The sequence below is a fragment of the Suncus etruscus genome, chromosome 15 (genome assembly GCF_024139225.1).
Source record: "Suncus etruscus isolate mSunEtr1 chromosome 15, mSunEtr1.pri.cur, whole genome shotgun sequence".
NCBI classification, from domain to species: domain Eukaryota; kingdom Metazoa; phylum Chordata; class Mammalia; order Eulipotyphla; family Soricidae; genus Suncus; species Suncus etruscus.
This window is the reverse complement of record NC_064862.1, coordinates 35,658,660-35,682,390: the sequence shown is the minus strand read 5'-3', so window position 1 is coordinate 35,682,390 and position 23,731 is coordinate 35,658,660. Positions and strand designations below refer to the sequence as shown.

Below are 23,731 nucleotides of genomic sequence, written 5' to 3'. Positions count from 1 at the left end.
TAAATGAGGAGACTGGTTTACTGAGACTGAAAGGAAAATTCTGACTATTATCGAACATGATCAGGCATAGAGACCAACCTACTTTCTAGTGCCTAAAAATGACTGTAAAAATGACTATAAGCATTATTAATAAGATTTATTTAAAATGCTTCAGATATTTAAAATGCTTCTTAATATTCACTGACTACTTTATTATAATTAACTTAGTACCCAAGATATTATATAGACAGCTATAATTATTTATTGAAAGCCTACTATGTGAATATGGCATTTCTAAAAGTAATGTTTCTATGTGCTTCCAAATTTTTAATATTTTCTTTGCTATCCCTAACTATTCAACTCACACACTTTGTGAATAATGCCAATTATTCTTATTTAGATTCACCATGTTTTGATGGTAGTCTTAAAGAAAAGAAAATCTTTGAGTAAGGGCCTTTGGAAATGCCCAACCAGTTATCATGATGAATCAGCACTTCCCTTCTCAACTTCCCTTGGGTTCCTATGTTCTGGAAAAATATATAAGATTTCTAGCTTATTTAGATAGTGACCAATAAAGCAATTAAAATATTGAAACTGCACCACCGGGAGAGTAAATGACCCTAAACAGAGTCTATAGTTAATCCCATGACAATATATTCCAAGGACAGAGAAACCCCATATCTCTTAGGCCAAGTGAATTCCTTTTCGAATGACCCCAATATTTACTGTGCCAGGGCAGGAGGGAAAAAAACAAAAACAAAACAAAACAAAAAAAAAAAGCACAAAACCTTGGTTATTTTATATATTATTTTTATCTTCATTTATTATTTTTATTTACCTATCTATTTTTGGTCAATTTCTCTGTTTGGGTGTGATTATTAAAGTTGTTGTCCCCAGTTATACTTATTTTTTTCTCTTCCTTTCTTTTCTTTCTTTATGTGCTATGCCATGTTTCTCATTTCAAGACCATGGCATATTTTTTTGTTTCTGTTTTTGTTTTTTGTTTGTTTTTTTTTGTTTTTTTTTTGTGGTGCTTATTGTTATTGTTGGAGTCCTCACTGGATATTTGACACTTCTTTTTGTACTGGTGAAGTGTTTCATCCATCTTCTTTTTCTCCTTCATCTCTCAAATCGATGATGAGAGCCTCTAAAAGGATTCACCCATTTTCGGCGTATTAGTTTATTATTTTTCTCTTCTTCAAACAAAACCACGCAACTTGAACTAGCTAGTCCTGCCTCCCAGTTAGAGGGGGAAATAAGGGAGGTACCAAGACCAAACAGGTGCAAGACTACTAAGTAGTAGGCTAGATACAGAGGGGACCACATATTCTAGCAGCCCTGGGGATGAGGGAAGAGGATATGGGAGGTAGGACAAAAACAGAGGTGTAGGTAGGACAATTTGGTGATGGGAATCCCCCCTGATTTTATATAAATATGTACCTAAAATATTATTATCAACAATATGTAAGCCACTATGATCAAAATAAAAATTATATTAAAAAATATTGAAGCTGCTATCCCATGCTATGCATTTAAAATCAACGTGTCCCTAGGTGAATCCCAGAGTTTTGTTCTAAGACCATGCTACATGATCTGGAATCAGGAAGTCTGAGAGATCCTATAGGGTTGGGTAACTCTTCTGGAACAGCAGCTCAAGGATATGATCCAGAGATCATTAAAGCCAATGATCTGGTTGCAACAGAGAAACTGTATCTGATGCAGGCAAATGTGTTCTTTAGTCCCTGGGACTTCGTCACAATGTGGTGAGGAAGCTAGTCCTAGATTGAGAAGTAGGGAAGGAAGCAAAACTATGAGAAGAAAAGCAGAATCAGAATAAGACTTCTTTACAGAACTTTTATAGAGCAGAACTGCCTCACTTCTAATGAGAATAGAGGGGAAAAAGAAAAAAAAAAAAAAAACCAAAAGGGTCCTTCATCACAATGCAGGTGTTCAAGTGTTGTAGACTCAGACTCCTATAGGGACACTGAGGCCAAACTCCTCTTATTATCTTCATTCAATCCCTTGTCACATAAATTTCTACATTAAATAGCAGCTCAACTCTTAGAATTGCAGCGGCCCTGAGCTCTAGTATTTGTCCTTTTTGCATAAAGGAAGCTCTAAATGGCAGTACAGTCACCAAAACCAGGCCTGAAGCCATCATCATCTGCAGCCTCATCACACCATAGTTCAGGGTACTAATTATTTCCTCAAGCTCCCTCCAGCTGTGAACATTTGCCCAGGCAGTTGGGACACTCACAGTGACCCTCTGTGACAAAGCCACATGTCTTGAAGCTTCACATTCTTGCCATTACCAGGCCACAGATCAGTCACAACTCATAGTCCACATGTTCACTGGCACAAGGAAAACATAGGATTATTTGTGGTCAGGTCAGTTGCACACAGATCTTTCTTCATAACAGTGAGTAGGCTTCAATCATCCTTATCTATGGAGACATCTTCAATTCATTTTATTATTCAAAATAATTCTTTAGTCTCTCCTAAAGAATTTTCAAAATTCTAACTACAATTGCAGCTCCTTTATATGAGCTCCTTCTCTATCATTTCTGCCTCAATTTACCTTCTCAGGAAATTTACCCAAAATTACCATCTCTCATTTGTCCTTTGTGCATAAAGGAAGCTCTAAATGGCAATACAGTCACCAAAACCAGGCCTGAAGCCATCATCATCATCTGCAGCCTCATCGCAGCACAGTTCAGGGTACTAATTCAGGGTACACAAATGAAGAGGAGTTTGTTAGCTTTCACCGTACGTTTTAAGGCTCAGCATCTTGTAACTCTAATCAGTATCTTGTATCTAATCAAGCTTGGGAAGTAGAACCAATATGGTCAAATGCATTGCACAAAGACTAAAAACATGGGTCACAGAGATAGTGCAGTGGGCACTTGCTTTAAACAAAACTGACACATTAGTTCCCAGGCATCCCATATGGCCCTTCAGCACTTCATGGTGTAATTTCTGTAGGCAGAGTTAGAAGGAACACAGAGCATGGTGAGATATGCTTGCCCACCAAAGAAAAATATAAAAACACAGTGTTAAAATACCTAATCAAGGACTAAAAATTGTGACAGGCTATTTCAGACATCTGTGAATGAGAAGTCAATCTCTAAGTTTAGGTTATTCTCATCAAAATGGGCATTGAAATTCTGTTATTGTTTAGACTGAAAAAATATATACAGAAACTCAAGGGATCATACACCTTTCTTATGGATGGTTTAATTAGACAAAGATGATATAAGCTAAGAGCTTTCTGTGAATTAAGAGCATGCTCTGCACCTCAGTATATTCTATCAGAGAAAAAATTTCTCTCCAGGAATTTACATGGAGCAGAATTGGGGATAATTGAAGTATGATAACTCCAGAGATTGATATTATGTCACCTACATAAAGGACCTTGATGTTGCAAAAGTTTTCCCAAAACACAGGCTCATGGCTGTAAAACAATATCCTAAATTCTTTTAATTAAAACAGTTGCAAGTGTTGATGCAAACGTAATAAAAATCAAGGAAGAGAAGTGTTTATTTCTCCTATATTTAACCATGTCTAAATCATGGTGTCCCCAAATAAGTTTTTAAGAGTCAGAAAAAAACTAAAAACAAAAAAGAAGTATATGTTTTTATTGGTTTGATTAGTGTGTGTTTGCTTGCTTGTTGGATGGTTTTAAGGGATAAAAACACAAGGATAGTGGCCAGAGAGAAAGCATGGAGGTAGGGCTTTTGTCTTGCATGTAGAAGGATGGTGGTTCGAATCCGAGCATCCCATGTGGTTCCTTTTGCCAGCCAGGAGTGATTTCTGAGCATAGAGCCAGGAGTAACCCCTGAGCGCTGCTGCTGTAACTCCCCCCCAAATTAAAAAAATTTAAAGAACACAGGACTATAAATGTACAAATATTATTGTATTCTACACTTGATCTCTCTCTCACCAAATAGTATCCACTTTAAAATACAAATTTGAGAAAAATGTGCCCAAATAATTAAAACTTGAGATTCCAACTCTGCACAGGGGTGTGCAATCATTCCTGACAGAACTGAGTTGACAGAGCCTCAGGAACCTGAGGTGTTTTGGTCTAACCCCCAAATGGTCTGGAGCACTGGGTGCTCATAGTTGCCTTTATACCACTAACAATAATAGTCAGCCTCATCTCCAGGCTGGATGTCATAAATGGTCACAAAGGCAGCTTTTGTATTAAAAAAAAGAGTTAACAGATCATCAAAAAGCCCAAATGAGTACTGTCAGCTGAAGAGATAGACAACATGTGTTGTGTTTATATAGTGAAATATGATTCAGCAATGAAACTTGAATTTTTTTACAATGGTTAGACAAACTTGTCACCTGGAAATTATGAATGCTATACAAATCTAGCAAATCATAACACAAAGAAGAATCACAACAAAATTAGAATGAGTCATTTGATAGTGTGAACAATTTGGCATGAGCAGAAAGGTAGATGTGGTGGGATGGGTGGAGCTGGCTGATTTAGAGAATGGTGGGTTGAAACAAGATGTGAGTTGGCAGAAACAGTGTGACCTATATAAAGAGGAGGTAGAAGGCTGTAGTACTGAAATGGTTACAGGCTATAAAGCAAGTGAGTTCAATTACAGAGTCAACGATGGGCTCATGCCATATCCTGTGTGATTCTCAAAGTATTATGTAGTAAATATGTCAACAAAATAAAGGAGGTGCACTCTGATATACTCTTTCTGATGCCATCTTTGTGAATTGCCAAGGATAGGAAAATTCATAAGGTTAAAACATGGATTAGTCATTTCCTTAGAGTAAGTCGGGAGGAAGGATCTGAACTCTCCAATAATGTGTTTTTCATTTCTTTGTAGAAAGATAGGAATATGTGAGATGAGATGTTGGTGTTGGCTATGCAATTCACTAAACACAGTTACATGTGACATGTAGCATCATTCTATAGCTATTAAACATACACAGTCTGAGAAGGAGGGATTATCACTGACTGTGATTGTTCTTGGATCTGTGCTCACAGACTCACTCAAACACATGAGTCTCCACAGGACCTTATCTTGTGTTTACATGGGTTGCCGTAGGGATCAGCACACAGAACTGGGCTGGGTTTTTGTCTCCCTTCCCCTTGAGTTTGAAGTACTGTGGCATTGCGATACTATAATTCAATGCAGAACAGTAATAGTCAGCCTTGTCCTCGGGCTGGATATCTGAGATGGTTAGAGAGGCCTTGTTGCCAGACCTGGAACCAGTGAACCGAGCTGGGATCCCAGAAGGTCGAGTATTTCCAAGCATCACAGTTTTGGGGGCAGCACCAGGAATCTGTTGGTACCAGCCTGCACCAAAGCTACCAACATTGTTGCTGTTTCCAGTGCAAGACAGAGTGACTGTCTTCCCCACAAACCCTGGCATCGATGCTTCCTGTGTCAGCCCAGACTGTGCCCAGGAGCCTGGAATGGAGAAATGAGGACACAGAGATGAGATGAGTTACTAGCCACAGCATATTCTAAAAATGAAAGAGGACATCCAATTCACCCCTCCCCACTAGCTCCCACATAAATATTCCCCCTGTTTTCCACTGCCAGTCACCTGGATAGTGAGCAAGTAGAAAGAGGAGGAGAGGAGCCCAGGCCATTGCAGACACACTTAGGATCTGCTATTATGCTCACAAGTGAGAGAACAAGTCCCTTTTAAATGCCCCTTCTGGGAGGGCAGAAAAGAATCTTTTATGTAAATCACCCCCTTCCCTGTTAACTTTGGGCCTACATTGTTTGAAAGCTGAGTTTGGGGTGGGAGCTCAAGCTCAAGGGTTCTTGAAGTCATACTTTCTAATCCCCAGGGAGTGCAGAACCCCAGGTGACAGTTTCAAAGTTAAGCTTTCTCAGCAATTCAGGAACAAGTTCATAGTGCCCCCTGCTGATTCTTTGCAGATCAACCACAGAGACCATATGACAAAGTCATCATCAGTGTCAGATGTCCACAGATTTCAGCTCCCAAATACAACTTCTTTTAGGTATTAGAGTTTATTTTTTAAAAATTATGTTTAACTTTAACTGATTCTTATTGGTTTACAGTATAAAGATGGAATTAAGGTTTCACTTTTCTCCTCTTCTTGTGTATACTTCTCATCATTACTTGCATAGATTACACGTTACATCTACTTATTCCAAAAGTAAAATGATAATTATTGGCTAATTATTCCTCACATATATAAATGTTGATAGAGGTATATTTGGCACAGCTTCTAAGTATAGGACTTAAGGGCAAAAGAAAAGGTTCTTGAGCCTCTGATGACTTTCTTCTGGGCTTATTCTTGGCTTTGTGCTCAGGGATTATTTTTAGCAGGCACAAGAAACGTTACCACTATACTGTGTCTTCACTACTTTTTTTGTTTTGTTTTTGGGCCACACCTGGTGACATTCGGGGGTTACTATGCGCTCAGAAATCGCTCCTGGCTTGGGGGACCATATAGGACCCCTGAGGATCAAACGGTGGTCTGTCCTAGGCTAGCACATACAAGGCAGACGCCTTACGCCCTGCACCACTGCTCCAGCCCCCTTCATTACTTTTATTTATTGAATTGATTCTATGTCCTATTGAGAAAAATTGGTGCTCTTATAATAGGAGAGCAAATATCCTGTCACTCTAAAGTCTGCTTAAGCATAACCACAGTAATTTGTGTTTTGTCTAAAATCTCTTAACTGGGCCAGAGAGATAGCTTGGAGGTAAGGCATTTGCCCTGTGATTTCTGAGCATAGGGTGATTTCTGAGCATAGGAACTGAAGGAGCCAGGAGCGATTTCTGAGCATAGAGCCAGGAGTAACCCCGGAGCGCTGCCGGGTGTGACCCAAAAACAAAAACAAAAACAAAAACAAACAAACAAAAATCCCTTAACTGTTTTAGATCTATTCAATGTTCCAACCCCTATTCCACCATTAGTGTCAACTTCCCCCATAGACATCCCTCAATTCCTATCTAGGTAGGACCCTGCCTGCTGCTGTCACAATCTGATTTATAACGTTACTTATTGTAGTTTTGCTCTCACATTTATAATACTGTTCTGTATGACTGAGACATTTACATATACAATATCTGCACACCACCAAGCACTAAAATAATTTACAAATAAAGGTTCTAGAAAAGGTGGTTGCTTCTGTCTAAAAATTAAAAAGGATGGCTTATTTTGCACAGGGGCAGCAAAAATAGATGCATCTACGTTTTCACTTTTCTCCCTTCTTGTGCATAATTCTCTTCATATATTTCATCTCTGTTCCCTTTGCTACCAATCATAGCTTTCACTACTGTTAGAAATGAGTGTTTTTATTTTTATTTTTTGCCAATAATTGCCAGTCTGCTTGTTGGAGACAGTATCCTGTCAGAGATCAATTTTTCTGTCTTCTGTCTTAACCCAGCTTTTTCACCTAAAAGCTGCCTACGTGCAGTTTTTGCTGTAAGCCCTTGAGCTAACAGGAAAGGTATTTGCAGCTGCAGGATATAATTCACTTTGAAGCCCGGAGAGAAAGCAAACAACCCAGTACCATTCCCAGATATAGGCTACTCCCTTTAACTTCATTCCGGAGTTAATGGCTATGCAACAAAGCTTGCCCCACCATAAACTGCTGAGAGTTCCGGAGAGTGGGCTACAGACCCTACTTTAGGGTCATAGGGCAATTCCTTGAAAGCTGCTGACTTAGGAATGATTGTAAAATTGTCACTGCTTCTCCCTCCCTTCTGGAAGACGATTTACTGCCTTTGTCTCATGGCTTTCGCGCCAAAATGTATGATTGACACCGTATTTTGCCTGCCCCCTTCTCCTTCTCTATATAAGAGATGTTGGAGCCTAATAAAGGTACCTTAGACCGGTTTTATCACCTGAGGTCATTATTACTAACCTCTCTCAGATTTTTTACAGGTGTGGTTGTCCTTCTAGCACAGCTAAATAAAGGTGCGGTCGTCCGAGAGCCTCCCAACCGATTCCCGCTGGCCGGGCCCATGCGGGGGGCTTGCAGGACCCCGCATTTTGGCGCCCAACGCTGGACCCGAAGACCACGACCACACTAGAACAACTACAGAGCGCGGCGTGTCCGGAGCCGTTTCATAAAACGCAGAAAATACCTCATCAGGGTAAGCGTAGAAACGAGTCAGCCTTAACAAATAAACTGCAGTTTTTCCAAGTCGTTCCCCCCGCTGCCCCCTAATTGGCTTTTGGGGGCTTCACCCATAGAATCCGCTACCATGGGTGTTACGCTGAGTACCGAACTTAAATTCATTAGAGATATACAGTCTGAATTGAAAAGCACTTTTCACGTACTTATTGTCCATCTAATTATCTTCTTCATAAATGTATCTGTTTATCTTTCCTATTTTTTGTTTGTGGTAGGTTAGTTTAGTTTGCATTGTGAGTGCTTTATAGATTTTGTGTTAGTCTTTACATCCTTTATCTGAAGTATTATGTAGTAAATATGTCAACAAAATAAAGGAGGTGCACTCTGATATACACTTTCTGATGCCCTCTTTGTGAATTGCCAAGGATAGGAAAATTCATAAGGTTAGAAGATGGATTAGTCATTTCCTTAGAGTAAGTCGGGAGGAAGGATCTGAACTCTCCAATAATGTGTTTTTAATTTCTTTGTAGAAAGATAGGAATATGTGAGATGAGATGTTGGTGTTGGCTATGCAATTCACTAAACACAGCTCGGTGTCTTGTGACATGTAGCATCACTCTATAGCTATTAAACACACACAGTCTGAGAAGGAGGGATTATCACTGACTGTAACTGTTCTTGGATCTGTGCTCACAGACTCACTCAAACACATGAGTCTCCACAGTACCTTATCTTGTGTTTACATGGGTTGCCATAGGGGTCAGCACACAGAACTGGGCTGGGTTTTTGTCTCACTTCCCCTTGAGTTTGAAGTACTGTGGTACTTCTGATACTATTATCTCATGCAGAACAGTAATAGTCAGCCTCGTCCTCGGGCTGGATATCTGAGATGGTTAGAGAGGCCTTGTTGCCAGACCTGGAACCAGTGAACCGAGCTGGGATCCCGGAAGGTCGAGTATTTCCAAGCATCACAGTTTTGGGGGCAGCACCAGGAATCTGTTGGTACCAGCCTGCACCAAAGCTACCAACATTGTTGCTGTTTCCAGTGCAAGACAGAGTGACTGTCTTCCCCACAAACCCTGGCATCGATGCTTCCTGTGTCAGCCCAGACTGTGCCCAGGAGCCTGGAATGGAGAAATGAGGACACAGAGATGAGATGAGTTACTAGCCACAGCATATTCTAAAAATGAAAGAGGACATCCAATTCACCCCTCCCCACTAGCTCCCACATAAATATTCCCCCTGTTTTCCACTGCCAGTCACCTGGATAGTGAGCAAGTAGGAAGAGGAGGAGAGGAGCCCAGGCCATTGCAGACACACTTAGGATCTGCTATTATGCTCACAAGTGAGAGAACAAGTCCCTTTTAAATGCCCCTTCTGGGAGGGCAGAAAAGAATCTTTTATGTAAATCACCCCCTTCCCTGCTGACTTTGGGCCTACATTGTTTGAAAGCTGAGTTTGGGGTGGGAGCTCAAGCTCAAGGCTTCTTGAAGTCATACTTTCTAATCCCCAGGGAGTGCAGAACCCCAGGTGACAGTTTCAGAGTTAAGCTCTCTCAGCAAGTTCAGGGACAAGTCCATAGTGCCCCCTGCTGATTCCTTGCAAATCAACCACAGAGACCATATGACAAAGTCATCATCAGTGTCAGATGTTCACAGATTTCAGCTCCCAGGTGCAACTTCTTTTAGGTTTTAGAGTTTATTCTTTAAATTATGTTTAACTTTAACTGATTCTTATTGGTTTACAGTAAAATGATGGAATTAAAGTTTCACTTTTCTCCTCTTCTTGTGTATACTTCTCATCATTACTTGCATAGATTACACGTTACATCTACTTATTCCGAAAGTAAAATGATAATTATTGGCTAATTATTCCTCACATATATAAATGTTGATATAGGTATATTTGCCACAGCTTCTAAGTATAGGATTTAAGGGCAAAAGAAAAGGTTCGTGAGCCTCAGATGACTTTGTGGTAGTTTAGTTTAGTTTGCATTATAAGTGCTATATAGATTTTGTGTTAGTCTTTAGATCCTTTGTATTATGAAGTATTATGCCTGACTAAATTCTACCACTCATTTATGTTTCTTTATTTTTAGTCACAGTTGTTCTTGTCAATATAGAATGGCACTCGCTAATATTTTTCTATGGAATCAGCTCAGTAAAGATTCCTTGAGAAACATAATTGAGAAACATAATATATCATTCCTCTCTTTATATCATCTACAGTCCAATGGTCCTCAAACTACGGCCCGTGGCCACATATTGTATTTATTCCCATTTTGTTTCTTCACTTTTAAATAAGATATATGCAGTGTGCATAGAAATTTGTTCATAATTTTTGTTTTTTCTATAATCTGGCCCTCCAACAGTCTGAAGGACAGTGAACTGGCCCCCTGTTTAAAAAGTTTGAGGACCCCTGACACCTACCAAAAGTCCTTCCTTCACAGTGTGCCCACTGAATCACTCTGAAGCCAAGTGTAAGTTCTTCGAATGACTTCCATGGTCTACAACTTTCCTTCCTGTGATTCTTTAAAAAAGATATCTCAGTCCTTCTCATAACTCCTATTATTTCACAACATAAATTCTAAATATATCGTTTAACATATCTCCTAGAGTCAAGCTTTTAGTGTTACTTCCATTAATACCCAAACACACACAGCAGATAACCTGTGGAATGCATTTAGTATACACTATAGCCAAAATGAATACTCAGTAGATGGCTCTGTGGGAAAGGTGGCAAAATTAGGAAGTGGTGATAAGCTGGATTTATGCATGAGAAGCAGAGTTTTCTGAAAATTTTATATAAATATAGGTTCTTAGTGTCACATATGACAGGACATTTGCCAATCTCGTCGCTAATGTCTGATAATTCACAAAATTGTGCTTTTGATGACTATGCAGTAAAAAACTTAACTTAGTGAATATTAAAGATAATGCTGTTGGATTCAAAAGCTCAAAAATAAGAATCATCCAATCAGGAGAAAGAAATCACCACCTAGTTAACTATATGTACTAAAGGAGGGAAAAAGAAGAGAAGGGCTGATATTAGAATAGTGAGAGGTGACAATGGCCAGAAAATAGGAAAGAAATCTCATTTTTCAGGATCATATTTTACCAAGACAGCTGCACAGTAGTGAGCATTAAAACAAACTAATGTCATTCAAGGACATACCTTCAATTCTTTTTATTGTTTGAAATTGTTTTTGTAGTTTCACATTTTGAATTCAAACAACCCCCCTCAATGTCACACTCATTGACCCACTTTTTAGAAAGCCTGCCTCATTTTACCTTTTCAAAACAGTTATACACATTATTGTCTCTCACTGACTGTCCTCTTGCATCTGTTTTTGTTGTATATTTAAGCTCATTTATGACACTCATCAGTATCTAGTATCTATTTGTAGTTGATCAGTAGTCCCTAGTTTGAGAATTTTTTTGATTCTGTTTCCAATGTATTGTGCAAAAGAAATGAATCAATAATAGTACCCCTAATCCAGTGTTTCTCAAATAATGTTATGCAATCCCGGGGGGGCATGAGGCTCCATAAGGGGGGGGCACGTTTGACCTTGGCAAACACTGTCATAACAAGCTAAGCCCCATGTTTATGTCTCTGTATGTCTCTGGAGCTGCGAGTTGCTGTGTCCAGCTTCAAACCCCGCTTTAAAAAGCTATGCATTGCAGGACTTGCTCATTGTAGCCATTAATCCAGACATCACCTCTGATTAAAAAATCAGCTCAAATTATTTTTACCATCTCTCTTGTTAGCTTTCACCATATGTTTTAAGGCTCAGCATCTTGTAACTCTAATCAGTATCTTGTATCTATTCAAGCTTGGGAAGTAGAACCAATATGTTCAAATGCATTGCACAAAGACTGAAAACATGGGCCACAGAGATAGTGCAGTGGGCACTTGCTTTAAACAAAACTGACACATTAGTTCCCAGGCATCCCATATGGCCCTTCAGCACTTCATGGAGTAATTTCTGAAGGCAGAGTCAGAAGGAACACAGAGCCTGGTTGGATATGCTTTCCCACCAAAGAAAAATATAAAAAACTGTGATAAAATACCTAATCAAGGACTAAAAATTGTGACAGGCTATTTCGGATATCTGTCAATCTCTAAGTTTAGGTTATTCTCATCAAAATGGGCATTCAAATTCTGTTATTGTTTAGACTGAAAAAATATATACAGAAACTCAAGGGATCATACACCTTTCTTATGGATGGTTTAATTATACAAAGATGATATAAGCTAAGAGCTTTCTTGAATTAAGAGCATGCTCTGCACCTCAGTATATTCTTTTTTTTTTTTCAGGAAGCATTAACTTTATTCATGCCCTATTCACCACATGTGTGTGGTCTACTCATAACCTTTCAAGCACTAGTTATTCTTGGCCCTGCATCTAAACTCCTTTCAGCCATCTTCCCTTCGGGCTCCACGCTGGTCAAAGACCCACCTCAGTATATTCTATCAGAGACAAAATTTCTCTCCAGGAATTTACATAGAGCAGAATTGGGGATAATTGAAGTGTGATAACTCCAGAGATTGATATTATGTCACCTAGATAAAGGACCTCAGTGTTGCAAAAGTTTTCCCAAAACACAGGCTCATGGCTGTAAAACAATATCCTAAATTCTTTTAATTAAAACAGTTGCAAGTGTTGATGCAAACATAATAAAAATCAAGCAAAGAAGTGTTTATTTCTCCTATAATTAACCATGTCTAAATCATGGTGTCCCCAAATAAGTTTTTAAGAATCAGAAAAAAACTGAAAACAAAAAAGAAGTATATGTTTCTATTGGTTTGATTAGTGTATGTTTGCTTGCTTGTTGGATGGTTTTCAGGGATAAAAACACAGGGATAGTAGCCGGAGAGATAGCATGGAGGTAGGGCTTTTGCCTTGCATGTAGAACGACGGTGGTTCGAATCCCAGCATCCCATGTGGTTCCTTTTGCCTGCCAGGAGCTATTTCTGAGCATAGAGCCAGGAGTAACCCCTGAGCGCTGCTGGTATAACACACACCCCCAAATTAAAAAAATTTAAAGAACACAGGACTATAAATATACAAAGATTATTGTATTCTACACTTGATCTCTCTCACCAAATAATATCCACTTTAAAATATAAAATTGAGAAAATGTGCCCAGATAATTAAAACTTGAGATTCCAACTCTGCACAGGGGTGCGCAATCATTCCTGACAGAACTGAGTTGACAGAGCCTCAGGAGCCTGAGGTGTTTTGGTCTAAACCCCAAATGGTCTGAAGCACTGGGTGCTCATAGTTGCCTTTGTACCACTAACAATAATAATCAGCCTCATCTCCAGGCTGGATGTCAGAAATGGTCACAAAGGCAGAGTAAACAGATCATCAAAAGGCCCAAATGAGTACTGTCAGCTGAAGAGATAGACAACATGTGTTGTGTTTATAGAGTGAAATGTGATTCAACAATGAAACTTGAATTTTTTACAATGGTTAGACAAACTTGTCACCTGGAAATTATGAAGGCTATACAAATCTAGCAAATCATAACACAAAGAAGAATCACAACAAAATTAGAATGAGGCATTAGATAGTGAGAACAATTTGGCATGAGCAGAAGGGTAGATGTGGTGGGATGGGTGGAGCTGGCTGATTTAGAGAACGGTGGGTTGAAACAAGATGTGAGTTGGCAGAAACAGTGTGACCTATATAAAGAGGAGGTAGAAGGCTGTAGTACTGAAATGGTTACAGGCTATAAAGCAAGTGAGTTCAATGACAGAATCAACGATTGGCTCATGCCATATTCTGTGTGAATCTCAAAGTATTATGTAGTAAATATGTCAACAAAATAAAGGAGGTGCACTCTGATATACACTTTCTGATGCCCTCTTTGTGAATTGCCAAGGATAGGAAAATTCATAAGGTAGAACATGGATTAGTCATTTCCTTAGAGTAAGTCGGGAGGAAGGATCTGAACTCTCCAATAATGTGTTTTTCATTTCTTTGTAGAAATATAGGAATATGTGAGATTAGATGTTTGTGTTAGCTATGCAATTCACTAAACACAGTTGGGTGTCTTGTGACATGTAGCATCACTCTATAGCTATTAAATATACACAGTCTGAGAAGGAGGGATTATCACTGACTGTTCTTGGATCTGTGCTCACAGACTCACTCAAACACATAAGTCTCCATAGTACTTAATCTTGTGTTTACATGGGTTGCTATAGGGGTCAGCACACAGAACTGGGTTGGGTTTTTGTCTCACTTCCCCTTGAGTTTGAAGTACTGTGGTATTGTTGATACTATAATCGAATGCAGAACAGTAATAGTCAGCCTCGTCCTCGGGCTGGATATCTGAGATGGTTAGAGAGGCCTTGTTGCCAGACTTGGAACCAGTGAACCGAGCTGGGATCCCTGAAGGTCGAGAACTTCCAAGCATCACAGTTTTGGGGGCAGCACCAGGAATCTGTTGGTACCAGCCTGCACCACTGTAACCAACATTGTTGCTGTTTCCAGTGCAAGACAGAGTGACTGTCTTCCCCACAGACCCTGACATCGATGCTTCCTGTGTCAGCCCAGACTGTGCCCAGGAGCCTGGAATGGAGAAATGAGGACACAGAGATGAGATGAGTTACTAGCCACAGCATATTCTAAAAATGAAAGAGGACATCCAATTCACGCCCCCCCCCTAGCTCCCACATAAATATTCCCCCTGTTTTCCACTGCCAGTCACCTGGATAGTGAGCAAGTAGGAAGAGGAGGAGAGGAGCCCAGGCCATTGCAGACACACTTAGGATCTGCTAGTATGCTCACAAGTGAGAGAACAAGTCCCTTTTAAATTCCCCTTCTGGGAGGGCAGAAAAGAATCTTTTATGTAAATCACCCCCTTCCCTGCTGACTTTGGGCCTACATTGTTTGAAAGCTGAGTTTGGGGTGGGAACTCAAGCTCAAGGGTTCTTGAAGTCATACTTTCTAATCCCCAGGGAGTGCAGAACCCCAGGTGACAGTTTCAGAGTTGAGCTCTCTCAGCAAGTTCAGGGACAAGTCCATAGTGCCCCCTGCTGATTCTTTGCAAATCAACCACAGAGATCATATGACAAAGTCATCATCAGTGTCAGATGTCCACAAACAGATTCAGCTGCTTCCCAGCTGCTTACAGCTCCCAGGTGCAACTTTCTTTTAGGTTTTGGAGTTTATTCTTTAAATTATGTTTATCTTTAACTGATTCTTACTGGTTTACGTATAAAGATGGATCTAAGGTTTCACTTTTCTCCTCTTCTTGTGTATACTTCTCATCATTACTTGCATAGATTACACATTACACATTATAGTGGTAAGGTTTTTGTGCCTGCTAGAAATAATCTTTGAGCACAAAGCCAAGAATAAGCCCAGAACAAAGTCATCTGAGGCCCAAGCACCTTTCCTTTTGCCCTTAAATCCTATACTTAGATTATTTCTAGCAGGCAGAAGACGCTCCTGGCTTGGGGGACCATATGGGACCCCAGAAGATCAAACAGTGGTCAGTCCTAGGCTAGCATGCGCAAGGCAGACACCTTACTTGCACCCTACACCACTGCTCCAGCCCCCTTCATTACTTTTATTTAGTATTCTATCAATGGACATGTATTTGAATTGATTCTATGTCCCATTTATTTAAAAAAAAATGGTGCTCTTATAATAGAAGTGAAGAAACAAAATGGGAATAAATACAATATGTGACCCGCGGGCCGTAGTTTGAAGACCCCTGATTAGTCTGCTTAAGCCTATACCACAGTAATTTGTGTTTTTTCAAAAATCTCTTAACTGTTTTAGATATGTACAATGTTCCAACCCCTATCCCACCATTAGTGTCAACTTCCTCCATAGGCGCCCCTCAATTCCTATCTCCTACCCTGCCTGCGGCTTTTACAATTAGATTTGTAAGGTTATTTATTGTATCTTTGCTCTCACATTTATAATACTGTTTTGTATGACTGAGACATTTACATATACAACATCTGCACACCACCACCACTAAAGTGATTTATATCTTAAGGTTCTAAGAAAAAGGTGACTATTTCTATCTAAAAAATAAAAGGGTGTCTTATTTTGCACAGGCACAGCAAAAATAGAGGAAAATAGAAAGAAAGAAAGAAAATTTGGCCTAAAAACAGGGTGTCCCTACCCACAAAGTGTCCTGCCATAAGACCAACTATAGGCTCCATGCAGACTAATTTGTCAAATCCCAGAATCTTCATGATCCCAGGAAAGGCTTCCCTCCTCAAGCACAGTTGTTGTACTCAGGCTTTAGAAATTAGAGATCTTGGTGTTAGCATAAATTCTAAGTTCGAGTCAGGATGTCTTGAAGTGTCTCCTAATATCATCTTCCCGTTAGGTGGTAAGGTAGGCAAATCTGCCTTGAAAGCAAGACATTGCTGATTTCCAAGGGCTTGTCAGGGTGGTATGAGCCCACCCTGGGGCAAGTAAGTACCAAGGCATTTCTAGAACCTTCTTGGTATAAGGTCGATTCCTGGTGTAGATGCAGAAAACCATGCCAGATCCAAATATGGGGCCCAAGGTTAAGGAGTGATCAGCTGATGTCTGAGCCACTGAAACCTGTCAAGTTACTATGCGAATTTTCAGGGTAGAAGGTCCCCAGTAACAAAAAAACCTTTATTGAGTTCCCATCACTAATGATAGTAACTTTTCTCTGTATCTAAATTTTTCCCATTTTAATGTACCCATGCAAAAAGAACAGTGCCTTAGGGACATAACAACAAACTAAACAATCCCTATAACCTAGTTATATCAAAAGCACAAAACTCAAAGGATACTATCCATACTATCTGCTCTGAATTCTTACAGGCAAATCCAAAGAGAAGGGAGGAAACTATATCTACATAATGAAATAAACAAAGAATATACACATTGAGGAAATGCGCCTAAGAGATATACAAAGGAGCTATACATATCCCCTAGAAATCTTTTTTAAAATAGGCTGAGGGGAGAATAAATTTGGTTTACAAGTTCAGCTGGCAACATGCTCTTGTGGAGTCTGAAAAAAATTATTTGCAGCAGTCGCGGATCAGGAAAGATCCTGGAGCTGAGGGCAATAGTCCATGGTGAGAGAGATGGGAGAAAAGGGGGCTGCCGAGAATACATCAGCAGTAGCAGTGGCAGCATCTTCTTTCCATGGTGAAGACAGGAGTTGGGCTAGAGGTGAGAGTTCCTGAGGAGTTAAGAACTGAGGGTAAAAAGACTTAACTAGGGAGAAATAATAAATCAGGGGTGAGAGAGAAAGAAAAAAAAAAGGATTTGTAAAGTAAGTTGGGGAGGGGAAGAAAAGGGCTCTATACAGCAGAAGGAAAGGCTATAAATAACATAGACGTTATGTACAATATGAATGAATATTAATCAGACAGATAGGTATCCACCACATGCACACTCACACAGACACAGATGGACAAAGAAGATCGATCCATGTAAGTTGCAGTTAGAAAACAGACCCAGGTGGAACGGATCAAAATATAAAGCACTTCAAAATATAAAGCCAGCATGTAAGGTGGAAAAGTTTTCCAGTTCCTTGGAATAATCATCATTGATGAAGGGGGACTTTGCTGAAAAAAGGCTTCGTGGTTAAGAATGAGCACAGAACATTCCCAAAACAATAATGCTCAAGTCTAGAATACTAAGTAATATGGTATTGAGCACTGTAAAAAGAGTCTAAACCTAGGAGTATAGTATCGCATATTTTGAACATCCAGTTCGAAACTTCAGTTTTCCTGAAGGCAAATTGAGAACAAAGGCATAAAATATAGTAGAAAACTAGCATGGATTAAAAATAAAGTGCACTTTTTTTTTTTAATTTTTTTTTCGCGCCCGACTGCCACACGCCGGCCACCCCCGAAACCCCGGGAAGCCGCTGGGCGGGCGCCGCCCGGGCGCCGCTGCCCGCCACGAGGACGGAACGACAGACACGAGCGGCGGCACGCCTCGGTGGGGATTCCCCGGGAGACGGGAGGGGGCGCGAGGAGGGGGCAGGAGGGAGACGACGGGCAAACACATAAAAAATGTGTTTATGCTCCCATTGGTTAAAATTGTTGTACTTGTACAAATCTGATTAGTTTATGTTTCAATCCTATATTACTAAAATAGGCCCTGGATTGAGCTATTATGAAAGGGGCCCTTGGGCTACTGTGAAGGTAAGAAGCGCTCAGGCCATGGAGGTATTGTTGGAAAGATGTGTGCAGAAATAATGTTAACCGTATATTAACTTCTGATCCTCAATAAAAATAAGCTATTATAAAAAATAAAAAATAAATAAAAAATAAAAAAAAGAATAAAGGAAAATAAAAAATCAAAAAAAAAGTAAATTCTCCTGTAATCTCAGAGGAAAACTCTCTGTCTCTCTGTCTATCTTTGTCTGTCTCCATCTCTTTGTTTCTTTCTGTCTCTCTGTCTCTTTGTCTGTCTGTCTGTCTCTCTTTTCTCTGTTTCTTTCTGTCTCTCTGTCTCTCTTTGTATCTGTCTTTGTCTCTCTGTCTCTGTCTCTCTTTTTCTCTCTCTGTCTCTCTCTTTTTCCCCTCTCTCTAGAATAACCACTGATATTCTATCCTATTCATCCTATATATTCGTGCGTATCTAAATAAGTGTAGCCATTTATAAAGGAAAACCCATAATCCATAGCTCTTTCTTCGCCTTTCTCAGGAACTGCAACCCTTGCAAACTACCCCTGCCCATTTCTAGAAAATCAGCTTATTTATCTATTTCCTCCACAGTACTTAACAAAATTTATATTTGTTGCTGTAATGATTTACATAAGGTTTTCCTAGTTGAGGTAAAAACTCACACCAAAATTAACTGTGGCAAAGAGCTAAAAAAAAATTAAAAAATAAAATAAAATAAAGTGCACTTAGTCCAGGTGAACAAGATTCCCCCCACACCAGGCGGGTCTTCAGGGCCACGCCTGGTTAATCGGGCCCTGGGGGGAGGGGGTGAGAAATTCCTCCCTAGGCATCCAAAAACTACAGAGGCACGGCTGGGCTCAGAACACTCTGCATGCCAGGATTTCGTGTGCCTTTGACTGGTATGATGGGGGCTCTGGGCAGGACAGCTAGCCATAGGACCCCTGGGCTGACCACTTAGTCCAGGTGAACAAGATTCCCCCCACACCAGGCGGGTCTTCAGGGCCACGCCTGGTTAATCGGGCCCTGGGGAGAGGGGGGGAGAAATTCCTCCCTAGGCATCCAAAAACAACAGAACCGCTTGGGGGCTCACGCCCCTGCGCGTAGTTCATGTATTCAGAATATTCCTTATTCTTATGTTATGTTTTGCGTATACAGAATGTTCATTTTGTATTCTGCCCTTTCCCACACCCCTACAAAGCTCTTTTTTACTCCTTAACTCTCTAACCCCCTCTCAAACATCACTAACCTACATTACTCTTTTTAACTTCAGTAGTGTACAATCCTAATCACAGTCCAAAACTGTGCATTGTGTGTGACAACCCCAAACTGTTTCAAGATACATAAAATGGACACGTATTTCTTTAGAATATTTTGTGTTTTTTCTCTGACAGCTATAACTCTTACTAAATGTTGTCTTATACAGTGACGATTCTAACCACTTTTTATCTTCTCTTTTTGAGCTGTTTAACAAGGAATTTTGGTGGAAGAGTCCCCCAGTTTAATGCTTATGATTGAACCATGTCATGGGAATCGTTGGAATTGTTCTTATGGCCCCCATATGCGCCAATAACACCACGTGGCATTGCTTCTTATTTGCATAGGCACATTAAAATGGGAAAATACTATACATACAAATAAGATCCTATCTAATAGAGATTGGAACACACAAATCTTGTAGTGCAAAGGGACCTTACACCCTGAACATTGACATAACGACCTGGCACAGACCTCAGAAGAAAGGGCATAATCCATTCTCCCCTGAACCAGGGAAGCCATCCACGAAACATCCAGGCTGTTCTATAACATCACCTGGAAGCAATCCTCTACCACGGAAGACCTACACTGCTCAGACATCGACCTGCTCAAAAGAGATTTCCCTTAACACTGAGAAGACTTAACAACAACAACGACCTGCTTACAGGACAGGGCTCCCTGCATTGCCCTTTGATTGTGAGGTGAAAGGAGAGGATGCTCCACATCCTGACTTCAATGTAAGATATACAGATTCCAGCATCTTTAATACAGAAACATGATACCAACAACAGAGACTGTGTGAAAAATAAAAGTGTGTTGGCACTACAGACAATGTATTGGATTGGACGATCTAGCTTGCCTGGAGCCTAGACTTGGTCTTGTGCCAGGAAACTTCAGGGGTCTGGTCTCTTTGTACTTAGGCCAAGGTTATTTCTTTCCATGTCCCTCATATTTTGGTGGGCCTATGCAAACAACAATTGCCACTCTAACACCATTTTTACTGTGCTCCTTTGACTCTAATCCTTAAAAAGAACTCACTTAAAATTTGAGGTTAACTTAAGCTAATATGCATGTATATGGAAATGTAAGAAAATACTATGCCTGTAATGTTTAAGGAGTTACGTAAGTTTTATGGCTTTAGATTGCCTTGTGTACTGTTAAGAAATATTATAATGTGTTACAATCTGGGGACTTGAGGGACAAAGTAATTGTACATGGATTCTGTCTTATTTATCTTAATGTTCTTTGGCTGAAATTTCAAAGTTAAGATATCAGCAAGGGGACTTCTGAGAATTATGTTATGGGTGATTGTCCTTCCACTGTAACTTTACCTTGTCCTCTTTCTTTGCACCCTTGTTCTCATAATTAAAAATAAAAATTAAAAAAAATAAAGTGCAAAAACATACTAAATGACTGAGCACTGTAGCAAGAGTCCATGTCCTTCAAATTATCCAAGGATATCTGAGGAAAGACTCATTATATCATACAAGCAGGCATAATCAAATGGAAAATGAACAATATAAAATATTAAGACATCATAATGTGCACTCTATTAGGAGTCCAACTGAATATTCACTGTAATGGAAACCAAGGCAACCAAAGTATATCTGCAAGGATCACTGTGAACAAAAAACATTAAAAGGTTATTATAAACAGAATAGAAATTAAGACACTAAAACATTCTAATAGTGAACACTGTAGTGCAAGCCCATGGTTTCCAAATGCATCCTGCAGCTATTTCTGTTGGCAAAAATATTATTATAAAAATATAAAATTAAAAAATTATAAAAATATAAAAATATAAAAAATATTATTATAGACTTCTATAAAGAGCATTTTAAAAAAATAAATGTTATTTACTTGATGATTGATTGACTGGTTGTTGGGCCACACTCATCACTACTCAGAGATTACTCCTGGCTCTGAACTTAGAAATCACCCTTGCCAGGCTGGGGATCATATGGGTGCCAGAAATTGAACCGAGTCCCTGCCTGATTGGCCACATGCAAGGCAAATATCCTACTGCTGTGCTATATGTCCAGCCCCTATAAGTAGCATTTTGGTTGAACAACTACTTAATCTAAACAGCTGTATGCATTGCACCAGGTCTCTTTGAAGTATTAAAAATATGAATATAAGCTGCTGATTTCACATATGAATTGGAGATTCCTGAATCTTCTTGATCATCCAATTTAAACCAAAGTTATCTTGCTGCAATAGGCTATTCAATTTTCCATTTCACCATAGTAGTTAAAAAACAAAGAATAAGTTGTATTCTTCCGGGTGTCTTTAGAGTCCATAAGTGTACTGTGAGAAGTCAAGTTTCCTTTTTCTAAAGGAAAGCTCCCATAGGTCTGTAGTTTTTTCATCTGTTTTGCCATCATAGAAGACACATTTTAGATGTATTAAGAGCACAGGTGGTAATTTCCAAATTTCTGATATTTTTAGAGAATCCTGCTGTGTGTTGCAGTGGCTGTAATAACCTTATTATCTCTCAGTTCTTTGAAAAATAATTTTTATTAATATCTTTATTTAAAAATTATTGCAAAAATGTCTTTCATTCTTTTTAAAACCCATAGATGAGTGAGACCATTCTGCATCTTTCTCTCTCTCTCTCTCTCTCTCTCTGACTTATTTCACTCAGCATAATAGACATTTTTGCGATAATTTTTAGAGACAAAAGAGAGGAGGGCTGGAATTTCCAGATTACCTCATGCAGCTCACCACAAAGAGTGATGAGATTAGTTAGAAAAATAACTACATTGAGAACTATCCTAACAAAGAGAATGTATGAGGGAAATAGAAAGCCAAAGATTGTGTAGAGTGCAGGCAGGGGTGGAGTAGGGAGGAAGGAGAATTGGGTCATTGGTGATGGGAATGTTGCACCGGTGATGGGGGGTGTTCTTTGCATGACAGAAACTCAACCACAATAATGTTTGTAATCAAGGTGTTTAAATAAAATATTATTTAAAATATATATATAAAGCTATAAAATGTTAGTGAATATTCATTTATAATTATATACTAAATATGAAAGAAAATTCACATGGATAAAAAGTTTGATTCAACTGATTAATGAAAATCGCTCTTTTAGATGTGATAAAATATACCAAATAATAACAATAAACTAAAGAGAGTAAAAAATCTTTATTTAAACACCTTGATTACAAATATGATTGTAGTTGGGTTTCAGTCATGTAAGGAACACCCCCCTTCATCAGTGCAACATTCCCACCATCAATGTCCCAGATCTCCCTTCTCCCCACCTCACTCCCACCTGTACTCTAGACAGGCTTTTCACTCCCTCATTCATTCATATGGTTATGATAATTCTCAGTGCAGTTATTTCTCTAACTGCACACACCACTCTTTGTGGTGAGCTTCATATTGTGAGCTGGACCTTCCAGCCCTCCTCTCTTTGTCTCTCAGGATTATTGCAAAAATGTCCTTTATTTTTCTTAAAACCCATAGATGAGGGGCCACAGAGGTAAGGCGTTTGCCTCTCATGCCGAAGGTGGCTGGTTCAAATACCAGCATTCTATTTGGTCCCCTGAGCCTGCCAGGAGTGATTTCTGAGCATAGAGCCAGGAGTAACCCCTGAGCACTGCCGGGTGTGACCCCCCCCAAAAAAAAACCAAACCCAAAAATGAGTGAGACTATTCTGTACCTATCTCTCTCCCTCTGACTTATTTTACTCAGCATAATAGATTCCATGTACATCAATGTATAAAAAAATTTCATGACTTCATCTCTCCTGACGGCTGCATAATATTCTATTGTGTATATGTACCACAGTTTCTTTATTTCTTTCATTCTTCTGTTGAAGGGCAGCTTAGTTGTTTCCAGAGTCTGGCTATTGTAAGGAATGCAACAATGAATATAGGTGTGAGGGAGGGATTTTTGTATTGTGTTTTTGTGTTCCTAGGGTATATCCCTAGAAGTGGTATAGCTAGATCATATGGGAACTCTATTTCCAGTTTTTGGAGGAATCTCCAGATCACTTTTCATAAAGGTTGGACTAGACGGCATTCCCACCAGCAGTGATTGAGTTCCTTTCTCTCCACATCCCTGCCAACAATGCTTGTTCTCATTCTTTGTGATGTGCGCCAATCTCTGTGGCATGAGATGGTACTTCACAATTGTTTTGATTTGCAACTCCCTGATGATTAGTGATGTGGAGCATTTTTTCATGTGACTTTTGCCCGTTTGTATTTCTTCTTTATCAAAATGTTTGTTCATTTCTTCTCCCCATT

General features: G+C 39.5%; 3 gene segments (V, D, J or C); all 3 read right to left on the bottom strand.

Moving 5' to 3' along the window:
- Nucleotides 1-2,933: 2,933 nt before the first annotated feature.
- On the bottom strand, nucleotides 2,934-5,602 carry LOC126029795 (immunoglobulin lambda variable 1-40-like). The segment is given in 3 exon segments: nucleotides 2,934-3,013; nucleotides 5,112-5,417; nucleotides 5,557-5,602. Coding segments are annotated over 3 exon segments (432 nt in total).
- Nucleotides 5,603-8,912: 3,310 nt separating this feature from the next.
- Nucleotides 8,913-9,381, bottom strand: LOC126030787 (immunoglobulin lambda variable 1-40-like). The segment is given in 2 exon segments: nucleotides 8,913-9,196; nucleotides 9,336-9,381. Coding segments are annotated over 2 exon segments (330 nt in total).
- Nucleotides 9,382-14,230: 4,849 nt separating this feature from the next.
- LOC126029794 (immunoglobulin lambda variable 2-23-like) lies at nucleotides 14,231-14,843 on the bottom strand. The segment is given in 2 exon segments: nucleotides 14,231-14,652; nucleotides 14,792-14,843. Coding segments are annotated over 2 exon segments (468 nt in total).
- Nucleotides 14,844-23,731: the final 8,888 nt, after the last annotated feature.